Genomic DNA, 14,339 nt, shown 5'->3' on the forward strand with positions numbered 1-14,339 from the left:
TGTGGGGAAGGGCGGGGGCTTGCGACAGCCCCCAGAGCGGAGCGCCTGCGTCACCCGCAGCTTGGGGAAAATCCCTCCCACCCCCACAAACATAGACGAGGCTCCCTCCTGCAGCGAGTCACCCTGGTTAACCCTGAACAGCGTCACTCCCTCCCCCACACACTGGTGACCTGCCCCCACTGCCTGTCATGGGGAAAGCGTCACTCCCTCTCCCACACACCGGTGACCTGCCCCCACTGCCTGTCATGGGGAAAGCGTCACTCCCTCCCCCACACACCGGTGACCTTCCCCCACTGCCTGTCACGGGGAAAAGCGTCACTCCCTCCCCCACACACCAGTGACCTGCCCCCACGGCCTGTCATGGGGAAAAGCGTCACTCCCTCTCCCACACACCGGTGACCTGCCCCCACTGCCTGTCATGGGGAAAGCGTCACTCCCTCTCTCACACACCGGTGACCTGCCCCCACTGCCTGTCATGGGGAAAGCGTCACTCCCTCCCCCACACACCGGTGACCTTCCCCCACTGCCTGTCACGGGGAAAAGCGTCACTCCCTCCCCCACACACCGGTGACCTGCCCCCACTGCCTGACATGGGGAAAAGCGTCACTCCCTCCCCCACACATTGGTGACCTGCCCCCACGGCCTGTCATGGGAAAAGCGTCACTCCCTCCCCCACACACCGGTGACCTGCCCCCACTGCCTGTCATGGGGAAAAGCGTCACTCCCTCCCCCACACACTGGTGATCTGCCCCCACGGCCTGTCACGGGGAAAAGCGTCACTCCCTCCCCCACACACCAGTGACCTGCCCCCACTGCCTGACATGGGGAAAAGCATCACTCCCTCCCCCACACACCGGTGACCTGCCCCCATGGCCTGTCACAGGGAAAAGCGTCACTCCCTCCCCCACACACCAGTGACCTGCCCCCACTGCCTGACATGGGGAAAAGCGTCACTTCCTCCCCCACACACAGGTGACCTGCCCCCACTGCCTGTCACAGGGAAAAGCATCACTCCCTCCCCCACACACCGGTGACCTGCCCCCACTGCCTGTCACGGGGAAAAGCGTCACTCCCTCCCCCACACACCGGTGACCTGCCCCCACTGCCTGTCACGGGGAAAAGCGTCACTCCCTCCCCCCACACACCGGTGACCTGCCCCCACTGCCTGTCACGGGGAAAAGCGTCACTCCCTCCCTCACACATTGGTGACCTGCCCCCACGGCCTGTCATGGGAAAAGCATCACTCCCTCCCCCACACACCGGTGACCTGCCCTCACGGCCTGTCATGGGAAAAGCGTCACTCCCTCCCCCACACACCGGTGACCTGCCCCCACGGCCTGTCATGGGAAAAGCGTCACTCCCTCCCCCACACACCGGTGACCTGCCCCCACTGCCTGTCATGGGGAAAAGTTTTGCTCCCCTGGACAAAGCTGAAGAAGCCGCCTCTCTCCTTGCAGATTAGGGCTCGCTAGTAACACTAATTCCGGCCCATGGCAACAAATGGTGTGGACCCCCGCAAAGCTCCTCTGACCTCGGCCACCGCCCAAACCTTTGAACGGGTTTCTCTGCCAAAGGCTGAGCAGGGAGCTCCAACTGGCAGACGGCTAAAGGGAGCGGGGCATGACGCCCCCTGCCAGAGCTGCCAGCCCCAAACCAAAGTCTACTCAGAGATTTCTAGCCAGCCAGACGAACTTCCTTCCCTACCCCCATGGCTAAGCCACAAGCCAAGTTGTTCCCACAGCAGCCTCTAGGACTTGCCGCTCACTGACTTCCCTGGGCAGACATTTAGCCGAGCAGCTGTCAACATAGTCACCTACACCCTAACACCGGTTCCTCTCCTGGGCAGAACAGGGGTGGGTTGGTTGGTTATTTCTAAAGCGGAGAAGCTAAATCAGGGGGGAAAAGAAATTAATTTCTGTCTGATCGATTGCTATGAAACTCACCCTTCCCCTTACTGCCTAGCACCTGTCTAGCCTTCTGCAGCCCGGCTGTGCGGAGTCAGACAGTGCTGGGTACTTACGGTCTTTCAGGTCGCTCTGCTGAGACGAACTTTCCCGCCCTTCCCAGCCCAACTGATCTGACAAACCGACAGCCCTGCTGTTCTTTGCAAGATGGGAAACTTACCCAGCTCATCCCAGAGCTGCCTGCATTTGTCCGTCATGCCCGTTCCCTGCTGTCTCCAGAGGGAGAGCCGGGGATCCGCCATGAACTGCTCCGTTATTAACGTCAGCATCCTGGCGCCGTTGGAATCTCTCATGCGCAGCATCTCCCGGACCTGAAGCAGGGAGGGAGGAAGAGGTCAGGAGAAGTCCTTAGGTTAGAGACGGGAGGGGTCAGCTGGAGAAGAGACGGTTTTTAAAGACACGCTCAGGCTCTCCGTAGACACGCTCCGTCTCACCAGGATCACATTAGCCGGCAGGACAGTAGGATTCCGTGCTACCTCTAGGCCGGTGGCTCAACTTTTCCAGACTCCGTCCCCCTTTCAGGAGCCTGGTGTGTCTTGTGGACCCCAAGTTTCACCTCGCTTAAAACCGAGATGCTACAAAATCAGACATAAAAATACAGAAGTGTCCCAGCCAAACTGTTACTGAAAAACTGCTGCCTTCCTCATTTACCATCGAATTATACTATAAATCCATTGGAATAGAAATAGTGTGCTTACGTTTCCATGTATCGTATATAGAGCAGTATAAACAAGTCAGTGTCTGTATGAAATTTTAGTTTGTACTGACTTTGCTAGTGTTTTTATGTGGCCCTTGTAAAATTAGGCAAGTATCTAGATGAGTTGATGTATCCCCTGGAAGACCTCTGGGTACCCCCACGGGTCCACGTACCCCTGGTTGAGAACCACTGCTCTAGCCAACCCGTGGTCTCCCATCCAGGCTACTAGAGGGACAGTAACTTACCCAAAATTCTTTCAACAGGGCTCTGATGAGCCCAGCCCAGCCCTCAGAACCGTTTGAGGCGGCATGTCCATCCCAGGCTACAGAACTGCTGTTTTATTGGGCTCAGACTCGTGAAAGATCTGGAGCTGACACTTAACGACGGGAGCAGAACTAACGGTGCGACCCGCCTTTGCAAGCACACGCAACCAGCCACAAGCGTTCACTTGGATTGCTCCTGGATGCACAGTTTGGCCGCCCTCCCCCATCCCGCGCTGGCAGGGGACCCGGGGGTGAGGAGGAAGCCACTTCCTGGAGCACTCTGGGCAGCCTAGTGGGGAGAGCATGGCGTGGAACGGACAGTGTATGGACGACAACATGCTATGTCAATAGAGGGCCAAGCTGTGCCTTTGAAAGCCCAACCCCCACACAACGATTCCCAGCCGAGTGCAGGGTGATGGTGGTGGAGAAGCCTCACATGGGGACGAGCACCAGAGAACTCCACGAGGAAAAGAGTAACCAACGGCTCACCTTGGCAAACATGGAGTTGAGCTGCTTCCCGGAGCCGTAGTACCCTCCCTGAGACAGGAACAGCTTCACTTGTTCTCTCACTTGCTCCTCGTCCAAATGCCAGCAGTTTTCATCGTCGATGCTGGCCCCAGCGGTGGGGTCTGGCGCACCTGTGGAAAGGGAGGCGATCACGTTTATAGCTGCAGACGCCAGACCCGGGCGCTCTCCCCTCGCACGCTTCCCCAGTGGAAGAAGCCCAACGACTTGCAGGAGATGCTGCCTGCCGGTGTGAGGCCTGAAATGTGGTGCTTGTTAACAAAGAGAGAGAAATGAGCATCAAGTCCTCTACAGGTTCTACCACCACCAAAAACTTTTCATGATTCATTTTGTAATGGTCAGTGAATGCTTGTGTTTCTCCTTGTCTGTCACCAACCTAGGCCAGGGGACGCGAACAGGTCACTGACTAGGAGTGGAAGGGAACTCCCCCGCGAAGTGAGTGAAAGGGGAGAACAGACCCCAGGGGAGAAGTCAAAGGCTTTGGGAATGTTCAGGGTTAGCCATCTAAGGGCTCAGGTCACACTCCAACGCCCTGATCCTGCAATTATATCCAGGTGAGTCCTGTGCCAGGAAGCGTTCTGTGTCCGTGTGGATCCACTGGCAGGATCAGGGCCCAAGATGACAAACCAAACTGGTGGTGGAGAGGGATAAAATGAACCCAACTCCCCCCCACGCTCCTCTGCCAAGCAAAGTTAAAGAAAAGATAAGGAGTGAATCTGGTTTCTTTTAAATACGAAGAGGATAGGGACAATGTCACTACAGCAGACGGCTGAGGTTTTCCTCTGGCTCTTCCTAGTGGTTGGAGATTTCTGTTTGCCCCAATTGTTGCAAACCTTCCTCAGACAAGCAGGCCTCACTCTCACGAATGGCCCCATCGACTTCAGCAGATCTGCTTGTGTGAGCGAGGTTTGCAGGGGACGAGCCATATTTTCTAACAGCTGAATCAGGATATTTCAAAGGGAAAAATAGTAGTGTCTTGGAGAAAGAAAGAGGAGGATCTGATTTTCCCTTCCCTCTCTCGTTCTCCTTTTCGTATTTCAAATTCTTCTATCTGTTTTGCTACGTTCATACCCACCGTCAATGACCGTCCCTTGCGTTGCAGGCTCACACTAACTAGGTTACAGTTACGGAGCTGGTGGAGCACAGCTGATATGCCCAGCCCAGTTTACCATTTGCATGGAAGATACCCGAATACGGCAGCTTCCAAGACATTCCTTGCAAAGTCAAAAGGAGCTAAGCTTAGAGATGAAAGACCCAGTTGACAGGATTTTTCTTCTCAGAAGCCACTAGATAAAATGCAGTGTGTCTCTCGCGCACAAAGCAATATTTATTCTGCAGTACTCAGCCGTGCAGCCCTCCTGTTAAATTAAAAAACATTTTGCATCTCGGCGCCGCTGTCGATTTGCGCTAACCACAAATATACGGTATTTTAAAACCTTTCACATTCTTCAAAGGCAGCTTTGTGAGCAGCCGAACAATGCTGCTACTTTGTAAAAATTATCAGCATCTCTGCATCTGGATGCTTGACATTAGATAACAAAACCCTCCGACTCCCCGTGCGCGACTGTTTCAGTTCCATAGAGCAAAAGGGCTCAACAGAAATTCCTCAGTGAAAAATGGTGACAATGAAAAATCCGGGAGCCTGGAGCATGCGCCGCTGAACTTTAACCTACTTCTCTCATGCTTATTTTCACTCCTGAGTGAGTAAGGGGGTCAGCGCTGGAACAGCAGGACACCGCACGGACAGCAATCGCTAACACGTTTCCAAGTAAAGCTGGATGACGTATTCTCTGCTCTGCAGGAATGCGACCAGGAAAGCACATCTCTACTGTCACGACCGGCTGGCTAGGAAAGGCAGCTCTGATCTTCCTGATCATGGCTGGGCCACGGAGAGTTTCCTGCAGGTTCTCCACCTCTAGGAACTAGCCCGGCGCGCCATCCAGTCAGCTCCTGCACTGGGCAAAGGGCCAGATCCCGAGAGCACTCAACTCCCAGAAAGGGCCTCTTTGAAAAAGACGCGAGACAGTCGCTGTTGCTACATCAACGGATCGAAAACAACCCCTCTAAAGTCCAATTCTGATATTTCTGGTGGAGCCAGATAACTGCTTCTGAGGAGAGGGCAACAAAACGAAGCCACTTGGCGACCTGTCGGGTGCGATACTGAACACATTTGACCCGATAAGATGTAATTACTTGTCTTTTATACGCCCCCTTTAAAAACCTCCTTTAATTCTTGCTAGCAATCAATGCGTGCGGGACTTCCCAGCCAAGCCCTAGACATACACTGTACCCTACCCAAGGAAAATACTGATTGCTATTTCCTCAGCAGCATAATTTATAATCAACGGGACACTATCATTGGGGCAGAATTTAAAACAGTAGCAAGACATGAACAGACACTGGCTAAGTCCAAAGGCATCCGTGTGGCGCTCCTGACGTTCAACTGGAGACAACGGGCTGATCCTGATTCCACTGACACCAATGGCCAAACCCTACGACTTCGGCTGAAGGAACAGGCCCAAGGGACTGAGACCCTTTTGGCTCAACCCCGGGCTGGAGTTTAAACATCTTTCGTCTGTATTCCTGGTTAGCTCCTCTCCCCGCCCACTAATGAATGAGAGAGAGAGAGAGAGATTGGTCTGATTACCCAGAGCCAGGGACCTCTGACCTATCTCAGGCACTTATCTGGACACCATCACCAATGTCCCTGAGCCCCTCCCGCCTGCAATGTATTTAGCCAAACACCACCCCTGGACAGAGGTAGAGAAGTGCTGCTATCCCACTGCACAGAGACACCGAGAGACCAAGTGGATGGCTCAAGGTCATACAGGGAGTCTGAGGCAGAGCACGGACCCGAACCTGGGTCTCCCATGTCTAACCACTGGGCCAGACCTTCCTCTCATGCCCTGGTTTGTAACGTTCTGAGCACCCATTGCTCTCAACGGGTATGTCTACACGGGGATAAAAACCCCACAGCTGGCCTCAGTCAGCTGGCTTGGTCTCACAGGGCTCAGGACCAGGGCTGAATAATTGCTGTTTAGATGTTTGGGCTCAGGCTGAAGCCCAGGCTCTAGGACCCTGCAAGGGTGGAGGGTCCCGCCCTGAGCCTGAATGTCTACTTACTTGGCCATTTTTAGCCCCGTGAGCCCAAGTCAGCTGACCCAGGCCAGCCATGGGGCTTTTATCCCCGTGTAGACAGACCCAATGTCTCCTAACACAAAAACAAAGGGGCGGTCAATGACATTGAAAGGCGACAGATTTAAAACTGATAAAAGGAAATACTTTTTCATACGATGTGCAATTAAACTGTGGAACTCATTGCCACAGGAAGTCAACGAGGCCAAGTATTTAGCAAGCTCAAAGAAAGACTGGATGTTCACATGGATAACAAGAATACCCAGAGTTGTACTAGATATTGCTAACCAAAAAAAGTGCTGAAGGATATAAAAACTCGTACTTCAGGACCCAAACCAAGGGATTAGGAAGAGAGCTACATAGGGGGCAGAGTACCCACATCGGCCTACTGTGGGGTTCCCAGACCTTCCTCTGAAGCATTTGGCACTGGCCACTGTTGGAGACAGTATCCTGGGTAGATGGACTTCAGGTCCGATCTAGTCTGACAATTCCCATGTTCCTAGGGAAACAGTGCAGACTAACAGACCGGACATTGGATTGGGACTCAGGAGACCTGGGTTCCGTTCCCGGCTCTGCCACTGGCTTGCTGGCTGACCTTGGGCAAGTCACTTCCCCTTCCATGCCTCAGTTTCCCCACCTGCAAAATGGGGGTGATACTGATCTCCTTTGTAAATGTAAATAATAATAGTACATAGCTCTGCTATGGCTCTTTACATCAAAGGGCTGTATAGACGAGCTAGGTATGGTGATGAGTGGTAAGTGACATCGCTGGGAACGGTGCACACTCAGCGCCTCTGAAAAATGCGGCCACTGGGTTTAAAGTTTAAACCCAAGAGTAATGAACAAGAGGATCGTTTAAAAATATGCAAAACTGGACTGATCCAGGGGTCGTGATTTCCATCCGGCAATCGGTTATAATGGTCACTGCTCTAAACAAAAACATAATGGCAAGAAAGAAGAAGCGTGTGAGTGGATTTTGTATGTAACATTGTCCCCCTCCACCATAACAAGTCACCCAGGTTTCACATCCAATTTTTAGATTTCAGTTGAATAGTAACATACTTCTTGCACTTCAAAATAAATATCTAGTTATTACTTGTGAATTTATTTTGCATTAATATAAAAGATTCATAGAGGGTGTTTGTAATATCAGACTCCTACACAGTCGACCGGGAAGAGCAGATAATGTATTACCAGTTACACTGGGGAAATAGACAAACATTTAAGAGTAAATAATGGGATTTGTGAAATGTTTAAATATTAATGATAGGAACACTCAATTGTATATTGCCAATTTTAACATTGCGGTAACCTAGCCAGTAGAATGTGGTGACGTAAGTAAAACCGAAGGGTGGTTCTTTGTCCGGCCTCCAAGTTAGCAGGGAACAGCATGGAAAGCAGGTCTCGAGTCTGCTTAAAATGCTGCTTAGATTACTATAGCAACATTCCTGTTCTAAAAACCCTGTTTTCAGATACGCTTGACAGATTTCCTACAAGATCAAGATTTAAGGAAGCACCACCACACATCTCCCCTGAAAAGGGTGCAAACCCATCACACAGACTTCGGAAGTACAGTTACACATGAAATTGGTCCAACTAGCGCCAGCCAAACAGTCCCATCCATTACTCCAGCCTCAACGCTTAAGAATTTCCAATCCACGTAAGAAAGATAATATATGGAGATATATCTAACTCCTAGAACTGGAAGGGACCTTGAAAGGTCATTGAGTCCAGCCCCCTGCCTTCACTAGCAGGACCAAGTAATGATTTTGTCCCAGATCCCTAAATGGCCCCCTCCAAGATTGAACTCACAACCCTGGGTTTAGCAGACCAATGCTCAAACCACTGAGCTATCCCTCCCCCAGAGGTCACCTTCTGGGAAACAAAGCTAGACTAGAGAATCAAAGCTATCAACCTGGTTAAAGAGAAGATGAAACAAATGGCTAAGAAATCAGTTGCTAGATCTGGAGAAAACCCAATTCCGTCTCGGAACGTAAGTGGCCAAATTTCCACAGCATTTGGCTGTGGAGTGCAGTTGGAACCTAGCTCTGTTCACATGATTACAAGGAAGAGAGTCATTCACACGGCAGGTGGACGGGAGAAAAGCAGACCACCAATGAATATTCAGATATTTCCTGGCTAGCCTCCAAAGGCCACAGGACCCTCGTGTCGATACCCCAAGTGCTTGAGCACAGCCAAGTTCTCCGACAAGTGCTTCCTAATGTGATTCTTCTGGCGTTCCTCTGAGGTTGTGCCTGCCACCTGCAATGCCCTCTGACTGGCTGCAGGTGGCAGGGAGTCCTTCACCCAAAGAGGGTCAGAGGTGTGAAAGAAAGGCCGACAACCCCTGCCTAGCTCCACAGCCATGTGCCTGCCCAGGAAGCGCGTAACCAAATTCAGAAGCGGTCACAAAAAGAGACCGAGAGAGGGGTTGCTTGGGCCAGGAGAGGGACGGGTAGGGGAGGAATAAAGGGGAGAAAGCAGAAGGCCTGGCCTCATGGCGGTTCAGACGATAGGTCTATGTATGGATCAGAGATTGTGCTGTCCTGGGGCTCACTGGTGTTGCTCTGGGACATCTGATGATCCACTGTGTTTCCACGCTGGTTTCCTCTCCCAGCCCCCTGCTTTCAAATGTATTTGTCTAGGGATTTAAACATCCCTCATCACTGTAGTAGCTCAAAGCCACATGCTGCAGCCTCTGTTGCTCCAGCTGCCTGGACAGAGCGTTCTGCAGAATGTAAAGGACTGCAGCAGCCCTCAGCCCCTCCCCTCCTTCCTTCTCTTTGCAAAAAGTCACAAGCTTGCAACTACACAGTCACGGCACACGAGGAGGAGACTGAATGAGACTGGCGTCTGGCTGTGCCTGTGTGAGAGAGACGCCCTCGGCCACATCGGTACTTGGGATGGGAGAGATTTAATAGGCAAGTGCTAAAAAAAAAAAAAAAAAGGGAGGGGGGGCAAATAAAAAAATCTGGGTAAAAAGAGAAGAAAAAGATTTTTTTTTAAATCCGGAAATGGAGCAAAACCGCTCTGAATACAGGCTAGGAAGGCAGCGCCTTCTCCAGCCATGAGGCGCCAAACAGAACCACAAGGCTGCTGCTGGTAGATCTGCACTGAAGGACGGTCTGAGTCTCAGCTCCTACCTAGGGTGCTCAGGACTTCTGCTAAGGGGCTTCCCAGCCAACCTCGCGTGGACCGATTGGAAGCTTTGAGGGAGGTCAAAAGTGTCTTGAGGCACTTGCCCTAGGACCTGACAGCTCAGGAAGAAAACCTGAAGCCGATCTCAAAGCCGGCTAAGGCATGGCCTGCCCCAAAGCCCAGGAGGAATGTCTTATGATTGCACACGGGGCCTCACGGAGAGCCCGCTGGGCTGCTTCTCTGACGTTTGGAGAGAAAACAGAAGTGAATGAAAGCCCCCCAGACAAACACTCAAGGGGAAAAACAGGCACCAGGAAAGCAAATGACCTATAACAAGAGATAAAAATAGCAGAGAAGTGGAGGCGTGGAGAGTCATGTCTTTTGATGGGTCTCTCAAACCGCCTCTCTTTTTTTAAACTAAACGAGCTCAGATGAGGGTTTCTAAGGAAGCCTGAGGATTTAGACAAGTGACCCAAGTTACAAAGCGAAGACAGTAACTGAAACTGAGTCAGGTCAGAGCAGTAGTCCTGGAAGCTCCCCTCCTACCAGCAATGGCAGAAGACTTGATGGTGCAGCTGCTCTAGCTGCTCTAGCTGGAACCATGTTTAAACAGGATGGGAAACCACACATCTCACGCACGCAGTTACATGCCACCGTGTGCATCATCTCTGGCACCCTGCATCCGACTCCACTCCCATGACTCCCAGTTCTGAGCAATATCGCTCCTCCTCCTATCAGCCGAGAGACAAGTTACTGGAGAACATATGCGCCAGCCCAAGCCTGCTGCTGCACAATGACCTTTTTAAACCACCAGCCGCACGTCTGCCGTCACATCGCCCATTATGGGCTCATCCGCCACGCTGGGATGTTAGGGTGGAAACACTCTGACGAGAGGAATGGATCCGTTATAATCCCCAGCCAGTCCCTCGTCGCCGGCCTCACGATCTGCCCGCCTGGTTCTGACCTGTCCCGTCGCCAGTGGTCCCTGTTGAACAGGTTCCGGACCGGGCAAGGTCTCTGTGCAGCCGACCAGTAGAGCTGGAGCCTCCGGGACAGCCCTTTGTGCAGCCACGGCGCCACACGGACGATGCCACACGTTGTCGAGGAATGCCTGCTGACTAGGTTCACTGGTGGCCTAGAAGAACTGCATCACGCCACTGCAGACACCATCACTTGGCTAGACAACTAGACACATGCTAAATAAATCAAGGGAAGGAAGAGGGAGGGTTTCACCGCCGCACGGGCTGACCAAGAGCCGAACTGACAGACACCTCGATGGACAGATACGTGTAAATGCAATGCTCCAAGGAGAGGCGTGCCCCGTATCACCCACCTCCTAGCGCATGCCTCTGCAGGGGTGATGTTGCCAGCGAGACTAACACCATGTGAGGCTTGAAATGTTGACACTTCACTGCTTCATAGCCTTCTCCTGCAATACCCTTTCACTTGGAACACACTTCCCCAGTCCAGTGTAAAGATTCTCCTAATCTTTCCCCCTCCGTCACCTCCTCAAAGACACACTTCTCTCGTGTGGCATCAGCTAATCCCCCCATTTGAGGAACCACTGCTAGAGAACCCCCGCTCCCCCCCCCAAACAAAACGGCTCTCCCTCCTGCATCTGCACCATGTGCTTTCTTGTTACCTAACTCTGTCGCCGTAGACTGCCTTGGGGCAGAACCATGATCTCGTGTTCTGTATAGCGCCAACCAAAATCATCGTCCCCTCTGTGAAAAGCACAACTTCGAGTTCCGTGAGCCCTCAGGGGCTGGGAATGGGTCCATCAGCTCACCCAGAGGGAGAGGAAGAGGCCAGGCCGCTAGCCGGAGTGATAAGAAACCCTCCCAACAGGGAGAGCAGTGGGCGCGGGGGCTGAAGGAGAGAGAAAGACTTCCAGTAGCTTTAGTTTCTACCACAGTAGAAACGGCCACAACCAGTTCGGTCTGCCCCTTTAGCAGCTCTCCCTTGCTGCCGCCGGCTGCGTGAGGGCTGTTACCACCCGAGGCAGACAGCCGAGGAAAAAGGACAAGAAACGGAGTTTGAGCTGCAGCGTTAATGACAGCAAGCCCACCATTTTGTGCCACCTCTGGGGGTCACGTTGACTTTTACTGTAAGCCCATGAGACTCCCCCTGGGGGACAATGCTCATAATGAAAGTCTCTGTGGTCACCTTATTAAAACTGCCAGAGAAGCCTCAGAACACGGACGGGTTTAAGAGAGTGAGACACTTTCATTATGAGTCTTTGCAAGGTTCCATTCGAGCCCACGCCTGACGCAGCGAAACAGACCGACGGTCACTGACAGGGACGATGAGGGGCACCTTCAGCAGCCCCGGTTCGATCGAACCCTCCCGATGCCATGGTTCGTCACTGTTAAGCTACATCCCTGGAATGCTGGAGATCCCCTATGTCCCGCTAGGGAGGGGATTTGAGCAGATCTAAGCCCAATATGGAAATTAACCGCCCCGGCTCCCTGACAGTAACAGGAACAAGCCCTAATACTAAACACACCCACATGGGCTGCCGGACACAGCTGGCTGTACACGACGTTCCATGCTGACTGCTCCGAATGCACTGAGGAACTCTGGCAGGAATGTGAACATTATCATCCCTATTTTATAAATGGGGCAACAGAGTCACACTTCACCGAGGTCACGTGACGGGCCTACGCTCACCCAGCAACTCAGAACACACCCAATTCCCAGCTGCTTGCACTAATCACTAGACGATGCTGCCCCCGCATGACTCAGAGCGCTGAAGGTTGACAGCTCAGAACGAGGCTGGTTAGTGAGGGTGAATCACAGGGGCTGGACACCCAGGGCGAGCTGATCGGTACATACACCTCTAGAAAAAGCAGCTTCTTCTGGGAGCAGAGCCAGGCAGGGAAGATTTAACACTGATCTGATATGTGAACGCTCTCTCTTCACAGAAAGGTGGGATTTCAGGGCAGACAGCTCCTTCTCCAAGACGAAGTAACCTCAGGCTGTAGAGGCTGACATGCTGAAAGCCTCCCCTGACTTTAACACCATGAAAGGGACTAAATCTTGGCACCCGGAGGGTTTCAGTCAGACAAGACCAGGAACGACGGGGGAGGGAGGGGAATTGGGGAATATGTCTTAAAAGTACCATTTCAAGTATAGCCACATGATAGAACTTTCAGGGGAATGGAATCAACTTCTCAAAGAGGTGGGTGAATAAAAAAAAAAAAAAAAGCTACAAATTTTTTAATCACCCAGCTTCAAGAATACAGAGAGATTGCCCTAGGCTGGCACGTGTTTGGGCAAGGAAGGGCAGGGCAAGGGAAAAATAGACTAGGCCTACTTCAGATTGCTGTCAGCTTCAGCCATTGGAGAACTCTGGTGTACTCGCAATCTGGTACACACAACCCCTTCAGATGGAGGCTGCAGAACTTCCTGGGTTCCTTGCCTTAGGCCTTGTTGCTCAAGATGCCCGTTCCGTATAACTGCATTACTGCTGTGCGTTATTGGTGGCATCCAGAGTGCATTGCGTACTAATAAAAGTCTGCAATACTGATCCGGTTCCCAAGCTAAAACCTGGGCAACAGGCACCTTAGACCACTAAAATTTTCTACTGGGCCCTTTAGACTCCAAGTCATCTGAGGGAACTGATGATTTATCTTAAGTTCTTTGAGCCTTGTTTTGAATCCTGGTGCAGTGGGAGAGATCGACTGATTTAGGGTTTGTCAAAGCATTATGGATCTCTCTCTCTATTCCAGGAACCGTGTCTGTGTCATCTCCAAGGATGAAGACATGTGATATTTAAGTTTTGGCATCAGAGCTTTCTCATTCATGAATCTTTGGATAGCTAATCACACACCTACATTAAGGGTAGGTCTATACTTACCTCCGGGTCCGGCGGTAAGCAATCGATCTTCTGGGATCGATTTATCGCGTCTTGTCTAGACACGATAAATCAATCCCGGATCAATCCCGGAAGTGCTTGCCGTCGACACCAGTACTTCTGCTCGGCGAGAGGAGTACGCGGCATCGACGGGGGAGCCTGCCTGCCACGTCTGGACCCGCGGTAAGTTCGAACTAAGGTACTTCGACTTCAGCTACGTTATTCACGTAGCTGAAGTTGCGTATCTTAGTTCGAAGTGGGGGGTTAGTGTGGACCAGGCCCTAGTAAGCATGTGTTGCTTTGTCAGAACAAGGTAATTTGTTAGTGTGAATGTATATTTTATATATATTTATATATTTTATATATATTTTATATATATATATATATATACACACACACACACACATACTGAGAGAGAGAGAGAGAGAGAGAGAGAGAGAGAATGGATTTTTTAAAAGAATATTTCACCACTCCAAACTTTAAAATATAGACACTAACTAAAAAACAGCATCTGATTTTTACAAGACTTGGAATCAACATGATTTGGCTGCTATCTGCTGACTACAGCAACAAACGAATTCCCTTCGTACAGGGTCTTCAGGCTCTTCCTACTCTGGAGAAAGAAGTGCTATGAAATGGCTCTCTCACCAGCTACACCCCAACGGTGAGGTTCAGAGCGAGAAGAGAGTTGCCACCATTTTTTGCTTAAACGTGAGCAACTTTGCTCTACACAGGGATTCAGACCAGTTTTGATCCTACTT

At 51.5% G+C, this 14,339-nt stretch overlaps 1 protein-coding gene across 2 annotated transcripts in view; it reads right to left on the reverse strand.

Annotated features, from left to right (window-relative positions):
- Positions 1-14,339, reverse strand: part of ZSWIM5 (zinc finger SWIM-type containing 5) — a 155,074-nt gene that overhangs the window by 29,696 nt on the left and 111,039 nt on the right. For both annotated transcript variants that reach the window (XM_065553716.1, XM_065553715.1), the window contains exons 3-4: positions 3,414-3,562; positions 2,125-2,275 (exon numbers count right to left, since the gene is read on the reverse strand). In XM_065553716.1, the coding sequence (XP_065409788.1) occupies positions 2,125-2,275; positions 3,414-3,562 (300 nt within the window). The remainder of the gene's footprint in view (positions 1-2,124; positions 2,276-3,413; positions 3,563-14,339) is intronic.

Source organism: Chrysemys picta, chromosome 8, assembly GCF_011386835.1.
Source record: "Chrysemys picta bellii isolate R12L10 chromosome 8, ASM1138683v2, whole genome shotgun sequence".
NCBI lineage: Eukaryota > Metazoa > Chordata > Testudines > Emydidae > Chrysemys > Chrysemys picta.